Here is a 25,513-nt window from a genome sequence, read left to right as displayed (position 1 = left end):
TTAATAGCCTAGGAAGGGGCCATGGATATTGGCCTGCTCCCAGACTAAGAACATCAGCCCTCAGCAGCCTCAGAAATGGCGCATGCATTAGATGCATCCAAATCTGGCACTTAGCCTCTTCCCACTTGCCCTGGTGCAAGTGGGGTAATAGTTGTGGGGTTGATGTCAGCTTTTAATTGTCAGCTGACATCAAGCCCATAGGTTAGTAATGGAGAAGTGTTTATCAAATGCCTCCATTACAAACCCCATAGTCATATTTTAATAAACAGCCAGAGTAAAGTCCTTTATTTGAAATAAAAACTTCTCACACCCACTTTTATCCATTTATTCAAGAAAAAAGAAAAGTTATACTCACCTTTCCACCAATAATCCATTAATGCCCATGTCCCACAACGATCCGGATAGTATGGTGAGCAGTCACATCAGTGATGCGACCGCTCACCACGCCAGCTGAAAAAGTGAGCTGAGCATGAGAACACGCCTGCATGCAACCGGTAATGACATCATTAAGGTGACTGCCGGTCACAGGCAGCACTTCTCACACTCAGCTCAATGTGTTCCTGCTGGTGAGGTGAGCAGTTGGGTCACTGATGTAAACTCCCACCAAACCATCCAGATCTTCTTGGGACATGGGCGTTAATGGGTTATTAGCATAATGTAATAATTATAGGGGACAATTCAGGAGACTCTTTGCGTGGAACAAGACAACAGGACACAGTTTTATAAGTGGTAAAGTTTATATTATCACATGGTGATCCAAACAGGTGCAGAGAGAAACTCAAGTCCACAACACTTGGTGCAAATAATAAACACAGCTCAGCAGTCTATAGGAAACTTTAGAGGTAGATGCAAACAAACAGAAAGTCTATGAAGCACAGTTATTCTTGAGGAAACTTGACACGAATAGATCCTTGACTTAGTCCAGACACAGATAGAGATGCTTATAAGGCAGTTCAAATCATATCTTAGCTCAACCAGGGAGGCCTGGTTAATAGTCTCAGGTTTTGCAGAGCAGCAAACTGCTTACATGTCCAGCAAATGCAGATGGAAGTACCACGAGCAGCAGATGAAGGAGGATTACTGAACACTGGTGTATGCAGCAGGAACTCAGAGCAGAGTGGCAGGATCTCCAACACATGTTCACAGGAGCAGGTGCAAGGCCAGGGAGTAATCAGGAGCTGGATGCAAAGCAGAATAATCTAGCACAGACTGAAGGCTCGGGTGGAGTTTTATAGCAGGAAGACAAGTGCACATGAGACCAAAGACGCCATGTTGGAAAAGGGCAGTAATGCACAAAAGGTAAAAAATGTTCAGAGTCCTGACACATAAAGGTGAGTATAACTTTACTTTTTTATTTTTTGTTGAATAAATGGGTGTTTATTTCAATTAAAGAGCCTTACTCTTTCTGTGTCTTTATTAAATTGGACTATGGGGTTAGTAGTGGGGGTGTCTGATAGACACTTCTTTATTACTAACCCATGGGCTTGATGTCAGCGAACATAAAACAGCTGACATCAACCCCACAACTATTATCCTATTTGCCACCGCACCAGGTCAAGTGGGAAGAGCAGAGGCTAAGCTCCAGATTTGGAGCACCTAATGGATGCGCCATTTCTGGAGCGGCTGAGGGATGATGTTCTTAGTCTGGGAGGGGGCAATAAGCATGGCCCCTTCCTAGACCATTACTGTCAGCCCACAACTGTCTGTTTAGCCTTTGGTGGTAAGTAAATAAAGGGGCGACTCCACATAATTTTTTGGAGAGGGTCTCCCCTATAATATCTACTAATGGCTAAGCAAACAGACATGAGCTGATATTATTAGCTTGAGAACCTTTATGGCTACTGGCCTCTCCCAGAATATTAACATCAGCCCCCAGCTGCCAGGTTTCCCTCAGCTGGTTTTGAAAATGAAGGGGGACCTCACACCGTTTTTAAATTGAATTATTTATTTTACATACGCTATACACAGTCAGTGAGTGCTGACTCCAGCTCCCATCAGCGTCGCCTGGTCTCACTGATCGGAGGGAGACCAGGCAACAATGATGAGAGCTGTATTCAGCACTCGGCGACTGGGAATAGCGCTAATTGTACTGCTTTACCCAGGCGCTGGTACGTGTCACACTGATGACACACAGATGTCATCAGTGTGTCATCAGTAAGCAGGTGTACGGGACGTTTTACGGACCGTGCTGCCGGAGTAAACGGACATGACTACGTGTTTTGCACACGGTTTGTGTGAACACACATGCATGTGCCCAGACCAATAGATTATAACGGGTCTACATGTGTAAGTGTCTCCGGTACGTGTGGAAACTGTTACCACACATATCAGAGACACATATGTGTGAAGGAGACCTTATGTAGAGTAGAGAAAACAGGCTAGAGACAAGGAGGAAAGCACATGCAGGAGAATGTATATTACTGGAGCTTTGATGTTACATGTAAGCAAGTGCAGACAGCAGTATCATGGATATACACAGACCTCATATCCAGCATGTAGGGACACTCCCACAAGAAAAAAATCTGAAACTTGGATTAGGTTGCAAAATTATGTATGCAGAACACATCCAAATAGATGAACAGTGTGGCTCAGTGGTTAGCACTCCACCAAGGGCTGTGGAGTCGTGAAGCCAGACTTCCGACTCCACATTTTCCCTGACTCCAACTCCTGACTCTGTGAGTCCGACTCCACAGCACTGGGAGAGGAGCTTCACTACTGAGCATGGACTTAAGAGCTACACAGATTCATCTCAACTAAAAGCCTAGATCCTTAGATCAAGAACAGAGCAGACATTTATAGGACATTTCAGAACTTTCCCAAATTGTTATAAAAACATTCATCTCATACTGCATTGAACTACTGTACTCAATTTATTATATATTTTAGGAGTCTAAGTCGGTCCGTTTTATACCAACTCTGACTCTAAGAAAATGAACACTGACTCTGACTCAGGCTCCACAGCCCTGCTTGCAGCGCTGGAGTCCTGGGTTCCAATCCCACCAAGAACAACATTTGTAAAGAGTTTGTATGACCGCCCCATGTCTGGTTTTCCTCCGGGTTCCTTCTACACTCCAAAGACATACTGAAAGGGAATTTAGATTGTTATCCCCAATGGGGACAGTGATGGTGATCTCTGTAAAGTGCTGTGGAATTAATGGTGCTGTATAAGAGAGTAAAATACATAATAGTAATGTTTTTGTTAGATCAGACTTTTTATTGATGGTTTTGTTGTGCCATTAGATCTGCATTCATTGAATATCATAATTGTAATGAATGTACTTTGTTGAGTTCTGAATTTAGTCTGACATTGCATCTTATAAAAAGTCTTTTTATATTTTATGTTCAAAAAAGCGGAAGGAGGTGCTACTTCGTAAATATGGGTATGTTTCACAGTGTCTAAAGCTGTACAACAGATTCTGTAGTTCTCCAGTTACAAAGTCATCTAATTTATTTAGTAATTGGTTTTCATTTTAATTCTGTGTAATTGATAATAATGGACCATTCATTAAAATGAAAACTTTAATTTCCAGACAAAGGCTATCAAATTGTTTTTTATCCCTGAAGAAGGTGATGATCCAGTAAATAAAGCAAAAAGATATTTTTCCCAAACCGGTAAGCACTAAATACAGTGTGTGCAAAATATGCTTATTTATGTAATATTTTCTGTATTTTTGTATCTGCTTACATTTATACACCTAATACACACTAGTCAAAGAAATTTGAATCAAGTATGTTCAAGGCTTATACTTGGATTTCACCTCTGAATCTGACAGTGAATTTGCACTAAAGTTCTAGTTCTCTTCCTCTCTGAAGAGAAAATTTGCATATTGCTTTCATAAAAAAAACAGCCTCTTCTAGGCACAAAGGTGTCACCGCAAATAAATAGTTCATTTAGAAGGGTACATATGTCAGTGCAGGCTCACCAGAACGGATTAGAGTCCTTTCTACTGAAGCAAACTTCATATACAGAAGAGGTATGATCCCACCAGTCTCTATATCCCCTTCAGCCTGAGTTCCAGCTCCAAGCAGGCATAATTCCTAGGCATAGTTCACACTGAACAGGCTGCAGCTTTCACATAGTTCTCTGCAGCTCCAACACACAGACTGCTCAACCTTCCTAGCTGACCCAGGTGTTATGATCTGGTGACCTTGGAGCCGCATGAAACTTTCTCTGGAGTCGGTGGAACCTGTACTGACCGCAAATCCTGAACTAACACCGCAACTAGAAGTAGCCGTGGGGTGTGCCTAACAAACCCTAGACACCTCGACACAGCCGGGGGACTAAATACCCCTATAGATGGAAATAGGAATGCTACCTTGCCTCAGAGCAGACCCCCAAAGGATAGGCAGCCCCCCACGAATAATGACTGTGAGTAGGAGAAGAATAGACACACGCAGGTAGAAAACAGGATTTAGCAAAAGAGGCCACTCTAGCTAAATAGGAAAGGATAGGACAGATTACTAGGCGGTCAGTATTAAAACCCTTCCAAAAATATCCACAGCAGATAATACAAAAAGTTCCACAATCTAACTAAAGACATGGAATGTATATCTGCCACTCCAGAGAATTCAACAAGACTGAGAAAATACTGACACAATCTAAGCTGGACAAGAAAACACAAAGAATAGCACTGAATTGTGAAGCACACAGCATGTGTGCCACAGAAAAAAAAACAGACACTTATCTTTGCTGATTTGGCAGAAAGGCAGGAGGAACCAGGCAGAGGTCCAACACCTCCCAACAACAATTGACAACTGGCAAGGACTAGTGAATCCTGCACACCTAAATACCCCAGTCAGAACTGCAATCAGCAGACACACCTGACCAGGACTGCAACCCAGGGACAACTGCATTACCACCTACTACCACCGGAGGGAACCCAAAAGCAGAATTCACAACACCCAGGCAGTCTTCATTCAGAGAGTCCCTGGCATGTCTCTCCTCCAGCAAATAGCTCACATATGGGCTGGTCACTTGCCAGCAGCACACACGACTCAACATGCAGCAGACTGACCCACCTAGTGAACACAGGCCCTGGTTCTTAGTCAAAACTAGGCAGGTTCGTTTAATCAAGACCTGCAGTGATAGGATTTAACCCTGCCGTGCTGTGAAAACTGTAGAAAAACACTGCAAAAATTGTTTTTTCATCATACTGCCACAAAAAAAGTGGAATAAAATCAGATGAAAAATTTGCATTTGTAGATAGATAGGGTTACTGAAAACATAATTTTGTCCAACAAAATTCCAGCCCTCTCATGGCTCTGTTATCGGTCTTATAACCAGCAAACACGCATCTGGTTGCCCTGCATTTACAGACATGTGGCGCGTCTTTTTAGAATGCAGCATATCTGTTTACCTTGTGGCGATGCTCCGTCGCCGCGAGGTAAATCACAGGGCCCTATGTATAGGGTGTGGCGATTCCGGATGTGTGCAATGAACACATCTGGAATCACCGCCCATACAGAAGGGGGCGGAGCTGGTTTTCTGTTCCGTCCAAAGCGCCGTCAATCCGGACAGTGGACATGCACCATTAAAGCTAAATGCGAGGCAGATGTAGGTCCTATATCAGTGGAGCAATGGAGAGAGATTCTAGGATCTGTTCCCATATTATCTCCCTGTGAGACCCAAAGGCTCTCTCAACTATAGTTAATTCACAGAGAACACAAAACTACAACCTTTTTACACAAGATAGGATATGGCCATGATGCAATGCCCTAGGTGTGGGATTGATGAGGCACATTTGATGCATATGTTGTGAGAATGTAGACCGATAGACCCATTTTGGAATGAGGTCATCTCATTGATAGAAAGGGTGTTTGGGGTAAAATTGTTAGCAGATCCCCGTATACAGTTGTGCTCAAAAGGTGCGGAAACACGCTTCGGGGTTTGGCACCACACACTGGGAGGTAAGGTCTATTTTGCTAATCACTTACAACTATGCTGTCTGTCATCATATTCCCCCTCTTCTGAGGGCATGCTTTATACCCTGTGGTTCCTCTTTACTATATTGTAAAACAGCAAGCATATTCTGTATTATTTATTAATCCAAGGTGTTTAATCCTTTATTATTATATATTTAAATTAGGCCATTGGGCCATATGCTTTTTACTGCTCTTAAATAACATAGTATATTACCGTATATACTCGAGTATAAGTTGACCCGAGTATAAGCCAACCCCCCTAATTTTGCCACAAAAAACTGGGAAAACTTAATGACTCGAGTATAAGCCTAGGGTGGAAAATGCAGCAGCTACTGGTAAATTTCAAAAATAAAAATAGATACCAATAAAAGTAAAATTAATTGAGACATCAGTAGGTTAAGTGTTTTTGAATATCCATATTGAATCAGGAGCCCCATATAATGCTCCATACAGTTCATGATGGGCCCCATAAGATGCTCCATACAAAATATGCCCCATATAATGCTCCATACAGTTTATGATGGGCTCCATAACATGCTCCATATTACAATATGCCCTATATAGTGCTGCACAAATGTTGATTATGACCCCATAAGATGCTCCATAGACACATTTGCCCCATATAATGCTCCACAAATGTGGATTATGGCCCCATAAGATGCTCGATACAGATATTTGCCCCATATAATGCTGCACATGGCCCCATAAGATGCTCCATACCGATATTTGCCCCATATAATGCTGCACATGGCCCCATACAGATATTTGCCCCATATAATGCTGCACATGGCCCCATACAGATATTTGCCCCATAGAATGCTGCACATAGCCCCATTTGATGCTCCATACAGATATTTGCCCTATATAATGCTGCACATGGCCCCATAAGATGCTCCATAGAGATATTTGCCCCATATAATGCTGCACATGGCCCCATACAGATATTTGCCCCATATAATGCTGCACATGGCCCCATACAGATATTTTCCCCATAGAATGCTGCACATGGCCCCATAAGATGCTCCATACCGATATTTGCCCCATATAATGCTGCACATGGCCCCATACAGATATTTGCCCCATATAATGCTGCACATGGCTCCATACAGATATTTTCCCCATAGAATGCTGCACATAGCCCCATAAGATGCTCCATACAGATATTTGCCCCATATAATGCTGCACATGGCCCCATACAGATATTTGCCCCATAGAATGCTGCACATAGCCCCATAAGATGCTCCATACAGATATTTGCCCCATATAATGCTGCACATGGCCCCATACAGATATTTGCCCCATATAATGCTGCACATGGCCCCATACAGATATTTGCCCCATATAATGCTGCACATGGCCCCATACAGATATTTGCTCTATATAATGCTGCACATGGCCCCATAAGATGCTCCATAGAGATATTTGCCCCATATAATGCTGCACATGGCCCCATACAGATATTTGCCCCATATAATGCTGCACATGGCCCCATACAGATATTTGCCCCATAGAATGCTGCACATAGCCCCATTTGATGCTCCATACAGATATTTGCCCTATATAATGCTGCACATGGCCCCATAAGATGCTCCATAGAGATATTTGCCCCATATAATGCTGCACATGGCCCCATACAGATATTTTCCCCATAGAATGCTGCACATGGCCCCATAAGATGCTCCATAGAGATATTTGCCCCATATAATGCTGCACATAGCCCCATAAGATGCTCCATACAGATATTTGCCCCATATAATGCTGCACATGGCCCCATACAGATATTTGCCCCATATAATGCTGCACATGGCCTTATACAGATATTGTCCCCATAGAATGCTGCACATGGCCCCATACAGATATGTGCCCCATATAATGCTGCACATGGCCCCATACAGATATTTGCCCCATATAATGCTGCACATGGCCCCATACAGATATTGTCCCCATATAATGCTGCACATGGCCCCATAAGATGCACCATAGAGATATTTGCCCCATATAATGCTGCACATGGCCCCATACAGATATTTGCCCCATATAATGCTGCACATGGCCCCATACAGATATTTGCCCCATATAATGCTGCACATGGCCCCATAACATGCTCCATACAGATATTTTCCCTATATAAGGCTGCACATGGCCCCATACAGATATTTTCCCCATATAATGCTGCACATGGCCCCATACAGATATTTGCCCCATATAATGCTGCACATGGCCCCATACAGATATTTTCCCCATATAACGCAGCACATGGCCCCATACAGATATTTGCCCCATATAATGCTGCACATGGCCCCATACAGATATGTGCCCCATATAATGCTGCACATGGCCCCATAAGATGCTCCATAGAGATATTTGCCCCCATATAATGCTGCACATGGCCCCATAAGATGCTCCATACAGACATTTGCCCCATATGCTGTTGCTGCGATTAAAAAAATAAAAAATTACATACTCACTTCTCAGGCCCCCGGCACTTGCTATATTCACCTGCTCCCCGTTCCACCGCCAACCGCCGCTGTGTCTTCCCTGTCCTCCGCACTGACTGTTCAGGCAGAGGGTGGCGCACACTAATCGCTTCATCGCGCCCTCTGACCTGCGCGTCACTGCAGAGGATGCGGAAGACGCAGCTGCGCCAATGGTGGAACGGGGAGCAGGTGAATATCGCGCACAGCCCCCACCATACTCACCTGCTCCTGGCGCGTCCCTGCACGTCTGTTCCCCGGCAGCTTCTTCCTGTAGTGAGCGGTCACATGGTACCGCTCATTACAGTAATGAATATGCCGCTCCACCCCTATGGGAGTGGAGTGGGGTCCATATTAATTACTGTTATGAGCGGTACCATGTGACCGCTCACTACAGGAAGAAGCTGCCGGGGAACCAGGGATGTGCAGGGACCGTGCCAGGAGCAGGTGAGTATTATTACACAGCTCCGCTCCCCCTCCCCTGCCGACTCCTGGGTATGACTCAAGTATAAGCTGAGAGGGTTACTTTCAGCCCAAAAAAGTGGGCTGAAAATCTCGGCTTATACTCGAGTATATACGGTATTTGTTTGTGCCCCATTTGTGATTATATACAGTACAGAGCAAAAGTTTGGACACACCTTCTCATTTAAAGATTTTTCTGTATTTTCATGACTATGAAAATTGTACATTCACACTGAAGGCATCAAAACTATAAATTAACACATGTGGAATTATATACCGTATTTTTCTGACCATAAGACGCACTTTGTTCATCCAAATTTAGGAGGAAAGTGTGGGTGCGTCTTATGGTAGGGATGTAGCATGTGGGGAGGGGGGCAGCAGCGAGTGGGATCGCAATGATATCCCACTTCAGGAGGCAGAAAAATGTCCCCACTGCCGGGAATCAGCTGTTGGGGAAACCATGTGGTCCCGATGAAGTGCAGTGAATATTCATTAGCTACTCCCCGCCCACCTATCAGCTGAGTGGTGAGCCGGGAGCAGCAAATGATTACTGCACTTAAGCAGGGACACACATGGTTTCCTCAGCGCTGATTCCTGCAGCAGCTGCACATCTCCATGTGTCCAGGGGAGGAGGAGATCGCTGCGTACCTTCCTGGGCTGGAGCTGAGTGCTGTGCAGTGTGCACAAGGAGGACCTGTGATGATGTCAGAAGTGGGTGGGCTGGAGCATCACATGGCAGCACAGAGCCCTCCCTCTTCTTGACATCATCACAGGTCCTTCAGACTCCAACACTAGAATCTGCTGGCTTCCATTACCTGTGCTGTGGAGAGGCAACAAGAGGGAGGGCTCTGTGTGTGCAGCCATGGGATGCTTTTACCTCACCACAGTGTGGCTGGCTGCCACAATTAAGAGGTTAGTCTTTTCAAAACACAATAAAGCACTCTGCCACTCCTTTAGTGAACTATAACTCCCAGCATGTCATAGGATCTGCAGGACATGCTGGGAGTTATAGTTCTCCCATGGGATTTTAAAGCAGCACTCCAGTGTTATTTTGCAGTGCTGGAGTGGTGCTTTCAATATAAGCCCTGTGCCCCCATTCTTATACTCACCCTCCAGCATCTTCATATAGTACTGTACAGACACCACACTGGTCCTGCAGCTTCTAACATAATAACATACTATTATATATAATAACACCACATATAATAGTATGTTATTAAATATTTTACCACATTTTTTTGCTTCAAATATTTTTTTCCCTATTTTCCACCTCTAAACCCTGGGTGCGCCTTATAGTCCGGTGCGTCTTATAGTCCGAAAAATACGGTACAAAAAAGTGTGAAACGACTGAAATTATGTCTTATATTCTAGGTTCTTCAAAGTAGCCACCTTTTGCTTTGATGACTGCTTTGCACACTCTTGGCATTCTCTTGATGAGATTCAAGAGGTAGTCACCGGGAATTGTCTTCCAACAATCTTGAAGGAGTTCCCAGAGATGCTTAGCACTTGTTGGACATTTTGCCTTCACTCTGCGGTCCAGCTCACCCCAAACCATCTCAATTGGGTTCAGGTCTGGTGACTGTGGAGGCCAGGTCATCTGGTGTAGTACCCCATCACTCTCTTTTTTGGTCAAATAGCCCTTACACAGCCTGGAGGTGTGTTTGGGGTCATTGTCCTGTTGAAAAATAAATGATGGTTTAACTAAATGCAAACTGGATGGAATAGCATGCCGCTGCAAGATGCTGTGGTAGCCATGCTGGTTCAGTATGCCTTCAATTTTGAATAAATCCACAATATTGTCACCAACAAAGCACCCCCACACCATCACACCTCTTCCTCCATGCTTCACAGTGGGAACCAGGCAAGTAGAGTCCATCCGTTCACCTTTTCTGCGTTGCACAAAGACACGGTGGTTGGAACCAAAGATCTCAAATTTGGACTCATCAGACCAAAGCACAGATTTCCACTGGTCTAATGTCCATTCATTGTGTTCTTTAGCCCAAACAAGTCTATTCTGCTTGTAGCCTGTCCTTAGCAGTGGTTTCCTAGCAGCTATCTTACCATGAAGGCTTGCTGCACAAAGTCTCCTCTTAACAGTTGTTGTAAAGATGTGTCTGCTGCTAGAACTCTGTTTTGCATTGACCTGGTCTCTAATCTGAGCTGCTGTTAACCTGTGATTTCTGAGGCTGGTGACTCGGATAAACTTATCCTCAGAAGCAGAGGTGACTCTTGGCCTTCCTTTCCTGGGGTGGTCCTCAAGTGAGCCAGTTTCTTTGTAGCGCTTGATGGTTTTTGCCACTGCACTTGGGGACACTTTCAAAGTTTTCCCAATTTTTCGGACTGACTTACCTTCATTTCTTAACCCCTTTCTGACATCTGACGTACTATCCCGTCAAGGTGGTATGGGCCCGTATGACCACCGACGGGATAGTACGTCATCACCGATCAGCTGCGCTCACGGGAGGGAGAGCAGCCGATCGGGGCCGGGTGTCAGCTGACTATCACAGCTGACATCCGGCACTATGTGCCAGGGTGTCAGGAGCGGTCTCGTACTGCTCATGGCACATTAACCCCCTGCACACTGCGATCAGAGATGATCGCAGCGTTCCGGCGGCACAGGGAAGCATCGCACAGGGAGGGTCTCCTACCTCCTCCTCCCTGCGGGCACGGATCCAAAATGGCCGCAGGGGGGGCCTTCCAGGTCCTGCAGGGATGTGGCTTGCAAGCGCCGGCAAGCCTCCTGCAGTGCCTGTGTGATCGCTGATCTGACACCGTGCACTGCAAAGTGTCAGATCAGCGATCTGACCCTATAGCATAATGTCCATCCCTGGGGCAATGTAAAAAAGTAAAAGAAAAAAAATTTACAAGTGTAAAAAAATATATATATATATATTGTTGCAATAAATACATTTCTTTATCTAAATAAAAAAAAACAATAAAAGTACACACATTTAGTATCGCCGCGTCCGTAACGACCCGACCTATAAAACTGTCCCACTAGTTAACCCCTTCAGTGAACACCGTAAAAAAAGACGCTTTATTATCATACCGCCAAACAAAAAGTGGAATAACACGCGATCAAAAAGACGGCTATAAATAACCATGGTACCGCTCAAATCGTCATCTTGTCCCGCAAAAAACGAGCCAGCATCATCTACGAAAAAATAAAAAAGTCATAGTCCTCAGAATAAAGCAATGCAAAAATAATTATTTTTTATATAAAATAGTTTTTATTGTATAAAAGCGCCAAAACATAAAAAAATGATATAAATGAGGTATCTCTGTAATCGTTCTGACCCGAAGAATAAAACTGCTTTATCCATTTTACCAAACGTGGAATGATATAAGTGAAATTCATGGATAGCTGGTTTTTGTTCATTCTACCTCACAAAAATCGGAATAAAAAGCGATCAAAAAATGTCACGTGCCCGAAAATGGTACCAATAAAAACGTCAACTCGCCCCGCAAAAAACAAGACCTCACATGACTCTGTGGATCAAAATATGTAAAAATTATAGCTCTCAAAATGTGGAGACGCAAAAACAATTTTTTGCAATAAAAAGCGTCTTTTAGTGTGTGACGGTTGCCAATAATAAAAATCCGCTAAAAAACCCGCTATAAAAGTAAATCAAACCCCCCTTCATCACCCCCTTAGTTAGGAAAAAGTAATAAAATTTTTAAAAAAGTATTTATTTCCATTTTCCCATTAGGGTTAGGGTTGGGGATAAAGTTAGGGTTGGGGTTAGGGCTTAATTTAGGGTTTGGGGCTAAAGTGAAGGTTAGGGTTGGGGCTAAAGTTAGGGTTAGGGTTGGGGCTAAAGTTAGGGTTTGGATTACATTTACGGTTGGGATTAGGGTTAGGGGTGTGGTTAAGATTATGGTTGGGATTAGGGTTAGAGGTGTGTTTGGGTTAGGGTTTCAGTTAGAATTGGGGGGATTCCATTGTTTAGTCACATCAGGGACTCTCCAAACGCGACATGGCGTCTGATCTCAATTCCAGCCATTTCTGTGTTAAAAAAGTAAAACAGTGCTCCTTCACTTCCGAGCTCTCCCGTGCGCCCAAACAGTGGTTTACCCCAACATATGGGGTATCAGCGTACTCAGGACAAATTGTACAACAACTTTTGGGGTCCATTTTCTCCTGTTACCCTTGGTAAAATGAAACAAATTGGAGCTGAAATAAATTTTGTGTGAAAAAAAGTTAAATGTTCATTTTTATTTAAACATTCCAAAAATTCCTGTGAAACACCTGAAAGGTTAATAAACTTTTTGAATGTGGTTTTGAGCACCTTGAGGGTGCAGTTTTTAGAATGGTGTCACACTTGGTTATTTTCTATCATATAGACCCCTCAAAATGACTTCAAATGAGATGTGGTCCCTAAAAAAAATGGTGTTGTAATAATGAGAAATTGCTGGTGAACTTTTAACCCTTATAACTCCCTAACAAAAAAAAATTTTGGTTCCAAAATTGTGCTGATGTAAAGTAGACATGTGGGAAATGTTGCTTATTAAGTATTTTGCGTGACATATCTCTGTGATTTAATTGCATAAAAATTCAAAGTTGGAAAATTGCGAAATTTTCAAAATTTTCGCCAAATTTCCGTTTTTTTCACAAATAAACGCAGGTAATATCAAATAAATTTTACCACTATCATGAAGTACAATATGTCACGAGAAAACAATGTCAGAGTCACTGGGATCCGTTGAAGCATTCCCAAGTTATAACCTCATAAAGGGACAGTGGTCAGAATTGTAAAAATTAGCCCGTTCATTAACGTGCAAACCACCCTTGGGGGTAAAGGGGTTAAATGAGAAGGTGTGTCCAAACGTTTGGTCTGTTCTGTGTTTTGTTAAAAAGTCTACAAAAATGGCCAGATGAATGATGGAAAGCAGAAGCTTTCTAGAAAAGTGGGAAGCAGAATATCTGTTTACAAATGTAAGGACAGACCTGTTTGTCTTGTTTGTACAGCCAACATAGCTGTAACCAAAGAATATAACATAAGAAGACACTATGAAATTCTCTTTTGCTTTTTCCTGTGCCCAGGAGCTGGGCTGTATGTGACCATGTTCCTGCAAGGCTGGACACATGCATTACACAGGGTCACATTTTTAAGATTATCTTGGGACAGGAACATTTTTAACACATGCATTTGTGGAACTTGCTTTATTTTAAGACCTATTAATTAAAATGTACTTTGTTGGTGGAACAACTCCTTTAAGTTTGTCTCCATATGAAAAAGCTCATTGTTATATTTAATGATAAAGGAAAACGACCTTAATTGTAGACCTTTTTTAATAAATATCAAGTGTAGTGCAGCGGTAGCACATTATGCAGTGATGAGGCAGTGACCCAGCAAAGTTCAAAGCAAAACGTGGTTTAATGTCCAACTCACAGCAATGCACAGTACATTATATTCTCTGGATCGCAGCTGGTAACCATATCCTCTAGATTGCAGCTGATAAACACGCCAGTCCACCTCTGAGACCAGTTTCCGTGGGCGACTGCACCACTGTGTACTCTATGGGTGCCAGGCCTTTCAGCTCCGCTTACCTGTGTTGCCTGCGACTTTGTCCAAGATTTTAATTTTGGCTGTCTATAATTTTGACATCCCTGATCTATATGGAGGTGGAAAGTTTATTTCCATCTCAGAGTAGATTTTTGGTGTATGCAAATAAACTTTTATGAGGGATCATATTTACAGCTTTTTATTGCAACTATTCTATTAATTAAAAGATGTTTGATATTATTTTATGCTTCTGTGCAAATTAAGTTACGAAAAAACATAAAAGACAGAAAATATACATTTATGTGCATATAATAATAATGTATATAAAGTTTGTTAAATGCATGATTTCATATATCGGAATATGTGTACATATATGAATTTGATTATAAACATAAAAAAGAGACCCTCGGTAATATTAACAATGGAGACTAAAGAGAGAAGAAAACTGAGTTATGATCATATTAATGTCTAAAAATAAATACATTTTATTATAAACAGATCAAGATATAGGCAGTGGATATGCAACAAAAAGCTGAAGGAGGCGCATATCATGATGAAAGATAAAAATAAATGTAAAATAGAAAGTATAAAGCATCAAAAAAAGAGGAAGGGGAAGCTAGTCTAGTCTAAGTATCCACATAATACCATGACTTATATATTGTGCATATTAAAGTGCAAGTGCAAATAAAAATGTAGTAATCCATACTATATGATAATCCCCGTATGTTATGGTGCAGATAGATCCAAGTCAGATTAGTGAGCTATCAATATGGATATCACAATGTAGCTCTAAATATTGAAATACAGTGGTAGAGAGGGAACATTTACCTGAGCCTGTAGTTTCAGCCTGTGTGTAAGGTATGCTTATTAGTGATGAGCGAATATACTCGTTACTCGAGATTTCTCGAGCATGCTCGGTGTCCTCCGAGTATTTTTTAGTGCTCGGAGATTTAGTTTTCATCGCCGCAGCTGAATGATTTACATCTGTTAGCCAGCATAAGTACATGTGGGGGTTGCCTGGTTGCTAGGGAATCCCCACATGTACTTATGCTGGCTAAGAGATGTAAATCATTCAGCTGAGGGGAGGAAAACTAAATCTCCGAGCACTAAAAAATACTCGGAGGTCACCCGAGCGTGCTCGAGAAATCTCGAGTAACGAGTATATTCGCTCATCACTAATGCTTATATCTTGATCTGTTTATTTCACTATAAAAATTATTTATTTTTATACATTAATATGACCCCATCTCGGTTTTCTTTTCTCTTTCATCTCTGTGCAAATTAAGCCTTTTTCCTAAATTTGTTTCATATTTGTTTGAAATGCTTCTATGTAATTCACAGGTACACTTTTTCATTTAGTGTTTAATGTTTTACAAGTAAAAAAAAGGCCAGATATTGTAAGAAAATAGGTAAATGAACTTATGCCTTTTTTTCAACCTTACAATATCGTAAACTATTGGATTTGGCAGATTAATAACATGAACTATTTATGACATTCTGCAAACTGAATATGAGATTTTAAATACGGTATATATTTTGAACAAACTGTTTTGCAAGGATATTGCCATCAATTTGTAATCTTACAGTGCTTTAATAACTGTATAAACAGAAGAAGGGGTGTTGAATGTGAAGAAGAGCTCCTTCTTCTCTAAAGATATAAAATGAAATAGCCAATTTTTCCCCTTTGACTTGCTTTCTGAACTCATCACCCACTTTGAAAAAACAGCAAAAATCATTTTTAGTCAAAGCAAAAAGGGCTGCCATCACAGTGAGGTGTCTAATTATGCATCCTTTTATACTATATGTAGAGGGTAGGAGGAAAAAGAAAGATGAGCACTCAGCACAGTGAGGAGCCAGGCAGCCAGACACATGCAGATCGAGCTGTAGCATCTAGCAAATTTATTTCACTGTCTTGCTGGATTCACAGCTACATAGCTCAGTACTGTGGTCTAATGTATTTTCTGCTGCTGTTTCTGTCTGAGTGCTACAAAGAAAGAAGAGCAGGATAAAAAATGTGCTAATATTCATAGTTTGACTTGAGAGTGTAGATTTCTTAATGTTTATCGTTATTTGCTCTTCTTATTTCAGAGGATATTAAAGGTACCCTTCAACTAATGCCAGCATATAAAGTCCGTGAAAGAATGCTACTGCGGGCACTGAATAGATATGGGATGAGTGATGAGGGATGTGTTCGAGGATGGCTCAGTATTCCACATTCCATGCGCATCTTCTACATCCATGCTTATTGCAGTAAGGTCTGGAATGAAGCTACATCTTACAGAATAGCAACCTATGGCTCAAAAGTTGTAGAAGGGGACCTGGTGCTTCACAAGCAGGATGCAAATGAAATCACTTTATTAATTGACAGAGTAAGCTCTTTTTGGGTCATTGTATAAGTATACCGTTTACAGATTTATTTATACTGTGCAAGCCGTAACAAATTATTGATTTTATACAGGTTCATATTGTTACGATGGCAGAGGAAGAACAAGAAGTATATTCTATACATCAAGTAAGTACCGTATATTAATTTTAGGAGTCATCCTGGAGTTCATTACTCTAAATGGCACAATACCTATTCCACTTGCTGCTATTAACTCCTTAAATGCCACTGTGATTTAAAGCTCATAAACCAGTGTGCACGGCGTTTCTCAAGTTAATTGACCCAGCTGGAGAATGGGTCAGCATGATAGCCAGGAGCCTGCTGAAGAACTACTATGCCTACCATGATGGTGGCCCTGTGAAGACCAGCCTGTGCCTGGCATTAATAGGAAATAATGATTTGTACTATTCAGTTGCATGTAAAAGTTTTGGCATCTCTGGTCAAAATTAATGTTATTCTGATCTTAATTAGCTAGTTAGGGCTATGGCTTATTCACTATCATCAGGAAAGGCCAGGTGATGTAAATTTCCCAGCCTTATAAAAAAACAACCTCATCTAACCTTGTGCCAAAAACTGCAGCATTGGGTTCAGCTGCCTAGCACTCTGAAAATGAAAATGTTGGAGGACCACAATGCAGGAGAAGGCTATAAGAAGATAGCAAAGCGGTTTCAAGTTGCCGTTTTATCTGTAAATGTAATTAAGAAATAGCAGTGAACAGGAACAGTGGAGGTCAAGATAAGGTCTGAAAGACCAAGCAAATTTTCAGTGAGCGCTGCTTGTAGGATTGTTAGAGAGGCAAATTACAACCCCTGCTTGACTGCAAAAGACTTTCAGAAATATTTAGCAAACTCCGGAGTTGTGATACATTGTTCTACTGTTCAAAGACACCTGCACAAATATGGCCTTCATGGAAGAGTCCTCAGAAGAAAACCTCTCCTGTGTCCTCACCATATATATAATTCACCTTCCAAAGTATACAAAAGAACATCTAAACAAGCCTGATGCATTTTGGAAACAAGTCCCGTGGACCGATGTGGTTAAAATAGAACTCTTTGGCCATAATGATCAAATATGTATGTAGAGAAAAAAGACACAGAATTTCAGGAAATGAACATCTCGCCGACCGTTAAGCATGGGGGTGGATCAATTATGCTTATGCTTTGGGGTTGTGTTGCAGCTAATAGCATAACATTTCACGGGTAGAGGGAAAAATGAACTCAATGAAATTTCAATACATTCTTGATGCTAACATAACACCATCTGTAAATAGCTGAAGTTGAAAAAGGATAGCTTCAACAAATGGATAATGATCCTAAACACATGTCAAAATCCACGACAGACTACCTCAAAAAGCTCGTTTTTACAATGACCCTCACAGTCCTTTGATCTGAACATCATTGAAAATCATTGAAAATCTGTGGCTAGACCTTAAAATAGCAGTGCATGCAAGACAACCCAGGAATCTCACAGAACTAGAAGAATTCTCCAAGGAAGAATGGATGAAATCCCTTAAACAAGAATTGAAAGACTCTTGTCTGGGTAAAGAAAGCCTTTACTAGCTGTAATACTTTAAAAAAGGGGGTGCTACTAGTTTTTAACCATGCAGGGTACCCAGATGTTTGCATAGGCAGATTTTCCTTTTTCTAATGTTAAAATGTATAAGATGAAAAAATAATTTTATTTATTTTTGCCTAAAATACAAAGTAAATGTGTCGTCTTCAACTTTAGCACTTATAGAAATCAGGTCATCTCAACTTACGGTACTTAACTGTTCACAATAGCAGTAATTTTGACCAAAGGTGCCCAAACTTTTACATGCCGCTGTATACTGCAAAACTGGTATTATAATATATAGTAAAAATGATCAGACAATCGCATATTCAAGTCCTTCAAGAGGTTTAAAAAATGTGAAAAAAATGTTTTCTTCTTTTAAATATAGATAAAAATAACCTCCCTTTCCCTTAATAAAAATGACAAATTCCAAGTCTGAGGTCCAGAGCACTCTGGAAGAGGTTTTCATCCAGGATATCTCGGTACTTGGCCGCATTCATGTTTCCTTCAATGACAACCAGTCGTCGTATCCCTGCAGCTGAAAAACACCCCCATAGCATGATTCTGCCACCACCATGTTTCACTGTAGGGATTGTATTGGGCAGGTGATGAGCAGTGCCTGGTTTTCTCCACACATACTGCTTAGAATTATCACCAAAAAGGTCTATCTTCGTCTCATCAGACCAGAAAATCTTATTTCTCATAGTCTGGGAGTCCTTCATGTAGTTTTTAGCAAACTCTATGCAGGCTTTCATATGTCTTGCATTGAGGAGAAGCTCCCGTCAGGCCACTCTGCCATAAAGGCCCGACTGGTGGAGGGCTGCAGTGATAGTTGAATTTGTGAAACTTTCTCCCATCTCCCTACTGCATCTCTGGAGCTCAGCCACAGTGATCTTGGGGTTCTTCTTTACCTCTCTCACCAAGGATCTTCTCCCACGATTGCTCAGTTTGGCTGAACGGCCAGGTCTAGGAAGACTTCTGGTGATCCCAAACTTCTTACATTTAAGGATTATGGAGGCCATTATGCTCTTGAGAACCTTGAGTACTGCAGAAATCCTTTTGTATCCTTGGCCAGATCTGTGCGTTGCCACAATTCTATCTCTGAGCTCCTTGGCCAATTCCTTTGACCTCATGAATCTCATTTGGTCTGACATGCACTGTGAGCTGTGAGATCTTATATAGACAGGTGTGTGCCCTTCCAAATCAAGTCCTATCAGTTTAACCCCTTAGCGACCTTTGACGCATACGCTGCGTCATGAAAGTCGGTGCCAAAACGACCTATGACGCAGCGTATGCGTCATGGAGGGATCGCGCTCCTGCAGATCGGGTGAAAGGGTTAACTCCAATTTCACCCGATCTGCAGAGACAGGGGGAGTGGTGCTTCAGCCCAGGGGGGGTGGCTTCACCCCCTCGTGGCTACGATCGCTCTGATTGGCTGTTGAAAGTGAAACTGCCAATCAGAGCGATTTGTAATATTTCACCCAAAAAAACGGTGAAATATTACAATCCAGCCATGGCCGATGCTGCAATATCATCGGCCATGGCTGGAAAACCTAACCTGCCCCCACCCCACCCCACCGATCGCCCCCCCGGTGCTCTGTTACGGGGTCCGGTCCCCTCCGTCCGCCTGCCGGCTCCTCCGTCCTCCTGCCCGCTCCCCCCGTGCTCCGGTGCCCCCTCCCTGTGCTCCGGTCCCCCCCCCCGTGATCCGATCACCCCCCCCTACATACTTACCTGGCCTCCCGGTGTCCGTCCGGCTTCTCCATGGGCGCCGCCATTGTCCAAGATGGCGGGCGCCTGCGCACTGCGCCCGCAGAGTCTGCCGGCTGGCAGATTCGTTCCAGATCTATTTTGATCACTGCGATATAGCCTATCGCAGTGATCAAAATAAAAAAAAGTAAATGACCCCCCCCCCCCCCTTTATCACCCCCATAGGGAGAATAATAAAAATAAATAAAATATTTTTATTTTTTTTTCTGCTAGGGTTAGGGTTAGAACTAGGGTTAGAATTAGGGTTAGAATTAGGGGTAGGGGTAGGGTTAGGGGTAGGGTTAGGGCATATGCACACAGTGCAGATTTGGCCGCGGATCCGCAGCGGATTGGCCGCTGCGAATTCGTAGCAGTTTTCCATCAGGTTTACAGTACCATGTACACCTATGGAAAACCAAATCCGCTGTGCCCATGGTGCGGAAAATTCCGTGCGGAAACGCTGTGTTGTATTTTCCGCAGCATGTCAATTTTGTGCGGATTCCGCAGCGTTTTACACCTGTTCCTCAATAGGAATCCGCAGGTGAAATCCGCACAAAAAAACACTGGAAATCCGCTGTAAATCCGTAGGTAAAACGCAGTGCCTTTTACCTGCGGATTTTTCAAAAATGGTGCGGAAAAATCTCACACGAATCCGCAAAGTGGGCACATAGCCTTAGGGTTAGGGTTGGAATTAGAGTTAGGGTACCGTCTCACAGTGGCACTTTTGTCGCTACGACGGTACGATCCGTGACGTTCCAGCGATATCCATATGATATCGCTGTGTCTGACACGCAGCAGCGATCAGGGACCCTGCTGAGAATCGTACGTCGTAGCAGATCGTTTGGAACTTTCTTTCGTCGCTGGATCTCCCGCTGTCATCGCTGGATCGTTGTGTGTGACAGCGATCCAGCGATGTGTTCACTTGTAACCAGGGTAAACATCGGGTTACTAAGCGCAGGGCCGCGCTTAGTAACCCGATGTTTACCGTGGTTACCAGCGTAAAAGTAAAAAAAAAAAAAAAAAAACGTACATACTCACATTTCGGTGTCCTTCAGGTCCCTTGCCGTCTGCTTCCCGCTCTGACTGTCTGCCGGCCGGAAAGTGAGAGCACAGCACAGCAGTGACGTCACCGCTGCGCTCTGCTCTCACTGTACGGCGGCACTCAGTCAGAGCGGGAAGCAGACGGCAAGGGACCTGAAGGACACCGAAATGTGAGTATGTACGTTTTTTTTTTTTTACTTTTACGCTGGTAACCACAGTAAACATCGGGTTACTAAGCGCGGCCCTGCGCTTAGTAACCCGATGTTTACCCTGGTTACCCGGGACCTTGGCATCATTGGTCGCTGGAGAGCGGTCTGTGTGACAGCTCCCCAGCGACCACACAATGACTTTCCAACGATCACAGCCAGGTCGTATCGCTGGTCGTGATCGTTGGTAAATCGTTATGTGAGACGGTACCCTTAGGGTTGGAATTAGGGCTAGGGTTGGAAATAGGGTTAAGATTAGGCTTGTGGTTAGGGTTAAGGATAGGGTTAGGGTTGTGTTGGGGTTACAGTTGTGGGTAGGGTTGGAATTAGGGTTAGGATTAGGGTTGGATTTAGGGTTACGGGTGTGTTGGGGTTAGGGTTGTGGTTAGGGGTGTGTTGGGGTTAGGGTTGTGATTAGGGTTATGGCTACAGTTGGGATTAGGATTAGGGGTGTGTTGGGGTTAGTGTTGAAGTTAGAATTGAGGGGTTTCCACTGTTTAGGCACATCAGGGGTCTCCAAACGCAACATGGCGCCACCATTGATTCCAGCCAATCTTGCGTTCAAAAAGTCAAATGGTGTGCCCTCCCTTCCAAGCCCCGACGTGCGCCCAAACAGTGGTTTACCCCCACATATGGGATACCAGCGTACTCAGGACAAACTGGGCAACAACTATTGGGGTCCAATTTCTCCTGTTACCCTTGCAAAAATAAAAAATTACTTGCTAAAACATAATTTTGAGGAAAGAACAATTATTTTTTATTTTCACGGCTCTACGTTATAAACTTATGTGAAACACTTGGGGGTTGAAAGTGCTCACCACACATCTAGATAAGATCCTTTTGGGGTCTAGTTTCCAAAATGGGGTCACTTGTGGGTTTTTTCTACTGTTTAGGCACATCAGGGGCTCTGCAAATGCAACGTGACGCTCGCAGACCATTCCATCAAAGTCTGCATTTCAAATGTCACTACTTCCCTTCCGAGCCCTGACGTGCGCCCAAACAGTGGTTTACCCCCACATATGAGGTATCAGCGTACTCACAACAAACTGGGCAACAAATATTGGGGTCCAATTTCTCCTGTTACCCTTGTGAAAATAAACAATTGCTTGCTAAAACATCTTTTTTGAGGAAAGAAAAATGATTTTTTATTTTCACGGCTCTGCGTTGTAAACTTCTGTGAAGCACTTGGGGGTTGAACGTGCTCACCACACATCTAGATAAGTTCCTTGGGGGGTCTAGTTTCCAAAATGGGGTCACTTGTGGGGGGTTTCTACTGTTTAGGCACATCAGGGGCTCTGCAAACGTAACATGATTCCCGCAGACCATTCCATCAAAGTCTGCATTCCAAATCGTCACTACTTCCCTTCCGAGCCCCGCCATGTGCCCAAACAGTGGTTTACCCCCACATATGGGGTATCAGCGTACTCAGGAGAAACTGGACAACAACTTTAGGGGTCAAATTTTTCCTGTTACCCTTGGGAAAATTAAAAAATTCTGGGCTAAAAAAATATTTTTGAGGAAAGAAAACACATTTTTTATTTTCACGGCTCTGCGTTATAAACTTCTGTGAAGCACTTGGGGGTTCAAAGTGCTCACCACACATCTAGATAAGTTCCCTTGGGGGTCTAGTTTTCAAAGTGGGGTCAATTGTGGGGAGTTCCTACTGTTTAGGCACATCAGGGGCTCTGCAAACACAACGTGACGCCCGCAGAGCATTCCATTAAAGTCTGCATTTCAAAACGTCACTACTTCCCTTCCGCTCCCCGACGTGTGCCAAAACAGTGGTTTACCCCCACATATGGGGTATCAGCGTACTCAGGAGAAACTGCACAACAACTTTTGGGGTCCAATTTCTCCTGTTACCCTTGGGAAAATAAAAAATTGTGGGTTAAAAAATCATTTTTGAGGAAAGAAAAATAATTTTTTATTTTCATGGCTCGGCGTTATAAACTTCTGTGAAGCACTTGAGGGTTCAAAGTGCTCACCACACATCTAGATTAGTTCCTTGGGAGGTCTAGTTTCCAAAATGGGGTCACTTGTGCGGGAGCTCCAATGTTTAGGCACACAGGGGCTCTCCAAACGCGACATGGTGTCCGCTAATGATTGAAGCTAATTTTCCATTCAAAAAGCCAAATGGCGTGCCTTCCCTTCCGAGCCCTGCCGTGCGCCCAAACAGTGGTTTACCCCCACATATGAGGTATCATCGTACTCAGGACAAACTGGAAAACAATATTTGGGGTCCAATTTTTCCTATTATCCTTGGGAAAATAAAAAACTCCGGGCTAAAAATCATTTTTGAGGAAAGAAAAATATTTTTTTATTTTCATGGCTCTGCGTTATAAACTTCTGTGAAGCACCTGGGGGTTATAAGTGCTCACTATGCATCTAGATAAGTTCCTTGGGGGGTCTAGTTTCCAAAATGGGGTCACTTGTAGGGGAGCTCCAATGTTTAGGCACACAGGGGCTCTCCGAACGCAACATGGTGTCCACTAACGTTTGGAGCTAATTTTCCATTGAAAAAGTCAAATGGCGCGCCTTCCCTTCCAAGCCTTGCCGTGCACCCAAACAGTGGTTTACCCCCACATATGAGGTATCGGCGTACTCAGGAGAAATTGCCCAACACATTTTAGGATCCATTTTATCCTGTTGCCCATGTGAAAATGAAAAAATTGAGGCAAAAACAAATTTTGTGTGAAAAAAAAGTACTTTTTCATTTTTACGGATCAATTTGTGAAGCACCTGAGGGTTTAAAGTGCTCACTATGCATCTAGATAAGTTCCTTGGGGGGTCTAGTTTCCAAAATGGGGTCACTTGTGGGGGAGCTTCAATGTTTAGGCACACAGGGGCTCTCCAAACCTGACATGGTGTCCGCTAACGATGGAGATAATTTTTCATTCAAAAAGTCAAATGGCGCTCCTTCCCTTCCGAGCCTTACCATGTGCCCAAACAGTAGTTTACCCCCACATATGAGGTATTGTCTTACTCAGGAGAAATTGCCCAACAAATTTTAGGATCCATTTTATTCTGTTGCCCATGTGAAAATGAAAAAATTGAGGCTAAAAGAAAATTTGTGTGAAAAAAAAGTACTTTTTAATTTTTACGGATTAATTTGTGAAGCACCTGAGGGTTTAAAGTGCTCACTATGCTTCTAGATAAGTTCCTTGGGGGGTCTAGTTTCCAAAATGGGGTCACTTGTGGGGGAGCTCCAATGTTTAGGCACACGGGGGCTCTCCAAACGCGACATGGTGTCCGCTAAAGATTGGAGCCAATTTTTCATTCAAAAAGTCAAATGGCGCTCCTTCCCTTCCGAGCCCTGCCGTGCGCCCAAACAGTGGTTTACCCCCACATATGAGGCATCAGCGTACTCAGGACAAATTGGACAACAACATTCGTGGTCCAGTTTCTCCTTTTACCCTTGGGAAAATAAAAAAATTGTTGCGAAAAGATCATTTTTGTGACTAAAAAGTTAAATGTTAATTTTTCCCCTCCTTGTTGCTTCTGCTGCTGTGAAACACCTGAAGGGTTAATACACTTCTTGAATGTGGTTTTGAGCACCTTGAGGGGTGCAGTTTTTAGAATGGTGTCACTTTTGGGTATTTTCAGCCATATAGAACCCTCAAACTGACTTCAAATGTGAGGTGGTCCCTAAAAAAAATGGTTTTGTAAATTTTGTTGTAAAAATGAGAAATCACTGGTCAAATTTTAACCCTTATAACTTCCTAGCAAAAAAAAAATTTCTTTCCAAAATTGTGCTGATGTAAAGTAGACATGTGGGAAATGTTATTTATTAACTATTTTGTGTCACATAACTCTCTGGTTTAACAGAATAAAAATTCAAAATGTGAAAATTGCAAAATTTTCAAAATTTTCGCCAAATTTCCGTTTTTTTCACAAATAAACTCAGAAATTATCGACCTAAATTTACCACTAACATGAAGCCCAATATGTCACGAAAAAACAATCTCAGAACCGCAAGGATCCATTGAAGCGTTCCGGAGTTATTACCTCATAAAGGGACACTGGTCAGAATTGCAAAAAACGGCAAGGTCATTAAGGCCAAAATAGGCTGGGTCATGAAGGGGTTAATTAAACACAGCTGGTCTCCAATGAAGGAGTAGAACCATCTCAAGGAGGATCACAAGGAAATGGACAGCATGTGACTTAAATATGAGTGTCTAAGCAAAGAGTCTAAATTCTTATGACCATGTGATATTTCAG

At 42.8% G+C, this 25,513-nt stretch overlaps 1 protein-coding gene across 2 annotated transcripts in view; it reads left to right on the top strand.

The window, feature by feature from the left end:
- PUS7L (pseudouridine synthase 7 like) overlaps positions 1 to 25,513 on the top strand; it is a 55,221-nt gene that overhangs the window by 23,477 nt on the left and 6,231 nt on the right. For both annotated transcript variants that reach the window (XM_077265128.1, XM_077265127.1), the window contains exons 6-8: positions 3,531 to 3,612; positions 16,454 to 16,734; positions 16,824 to 16,877. In XM_077265128.1, the coding sequence (XP_077121243.1) occupies positions 3,531 to 3,612; positions 16,454 to 16,734; positions 16,824 to 16,877 (417 nt within the window). The remainder of the gene's footprint in view (positions 1 to 3,530; positions 3,613 to 16,453; positions 16,735 to 16,823; positions 16,878 to 25,513) is intronic.

The sequence above is a fragment of the Ranitomeya variabilis genome, chromosome 5 (assembly GCF_051348905.1).
Source record: "Ranitomeya variabilis isolate aRanVar5 chromosome 5, aRanVar5.hap1, whole genome shotgun sequence".
Classification (NCBI taxonomy): Eukaryota; Metazoa; Chordata; class Amphibia; order Anura; family Dendrobatidae; genus Ranitomeya; species Ranitomeya variabilis.
This window is presented reverse-complemented; position numbering and strand designations above follow the sequence as displayed.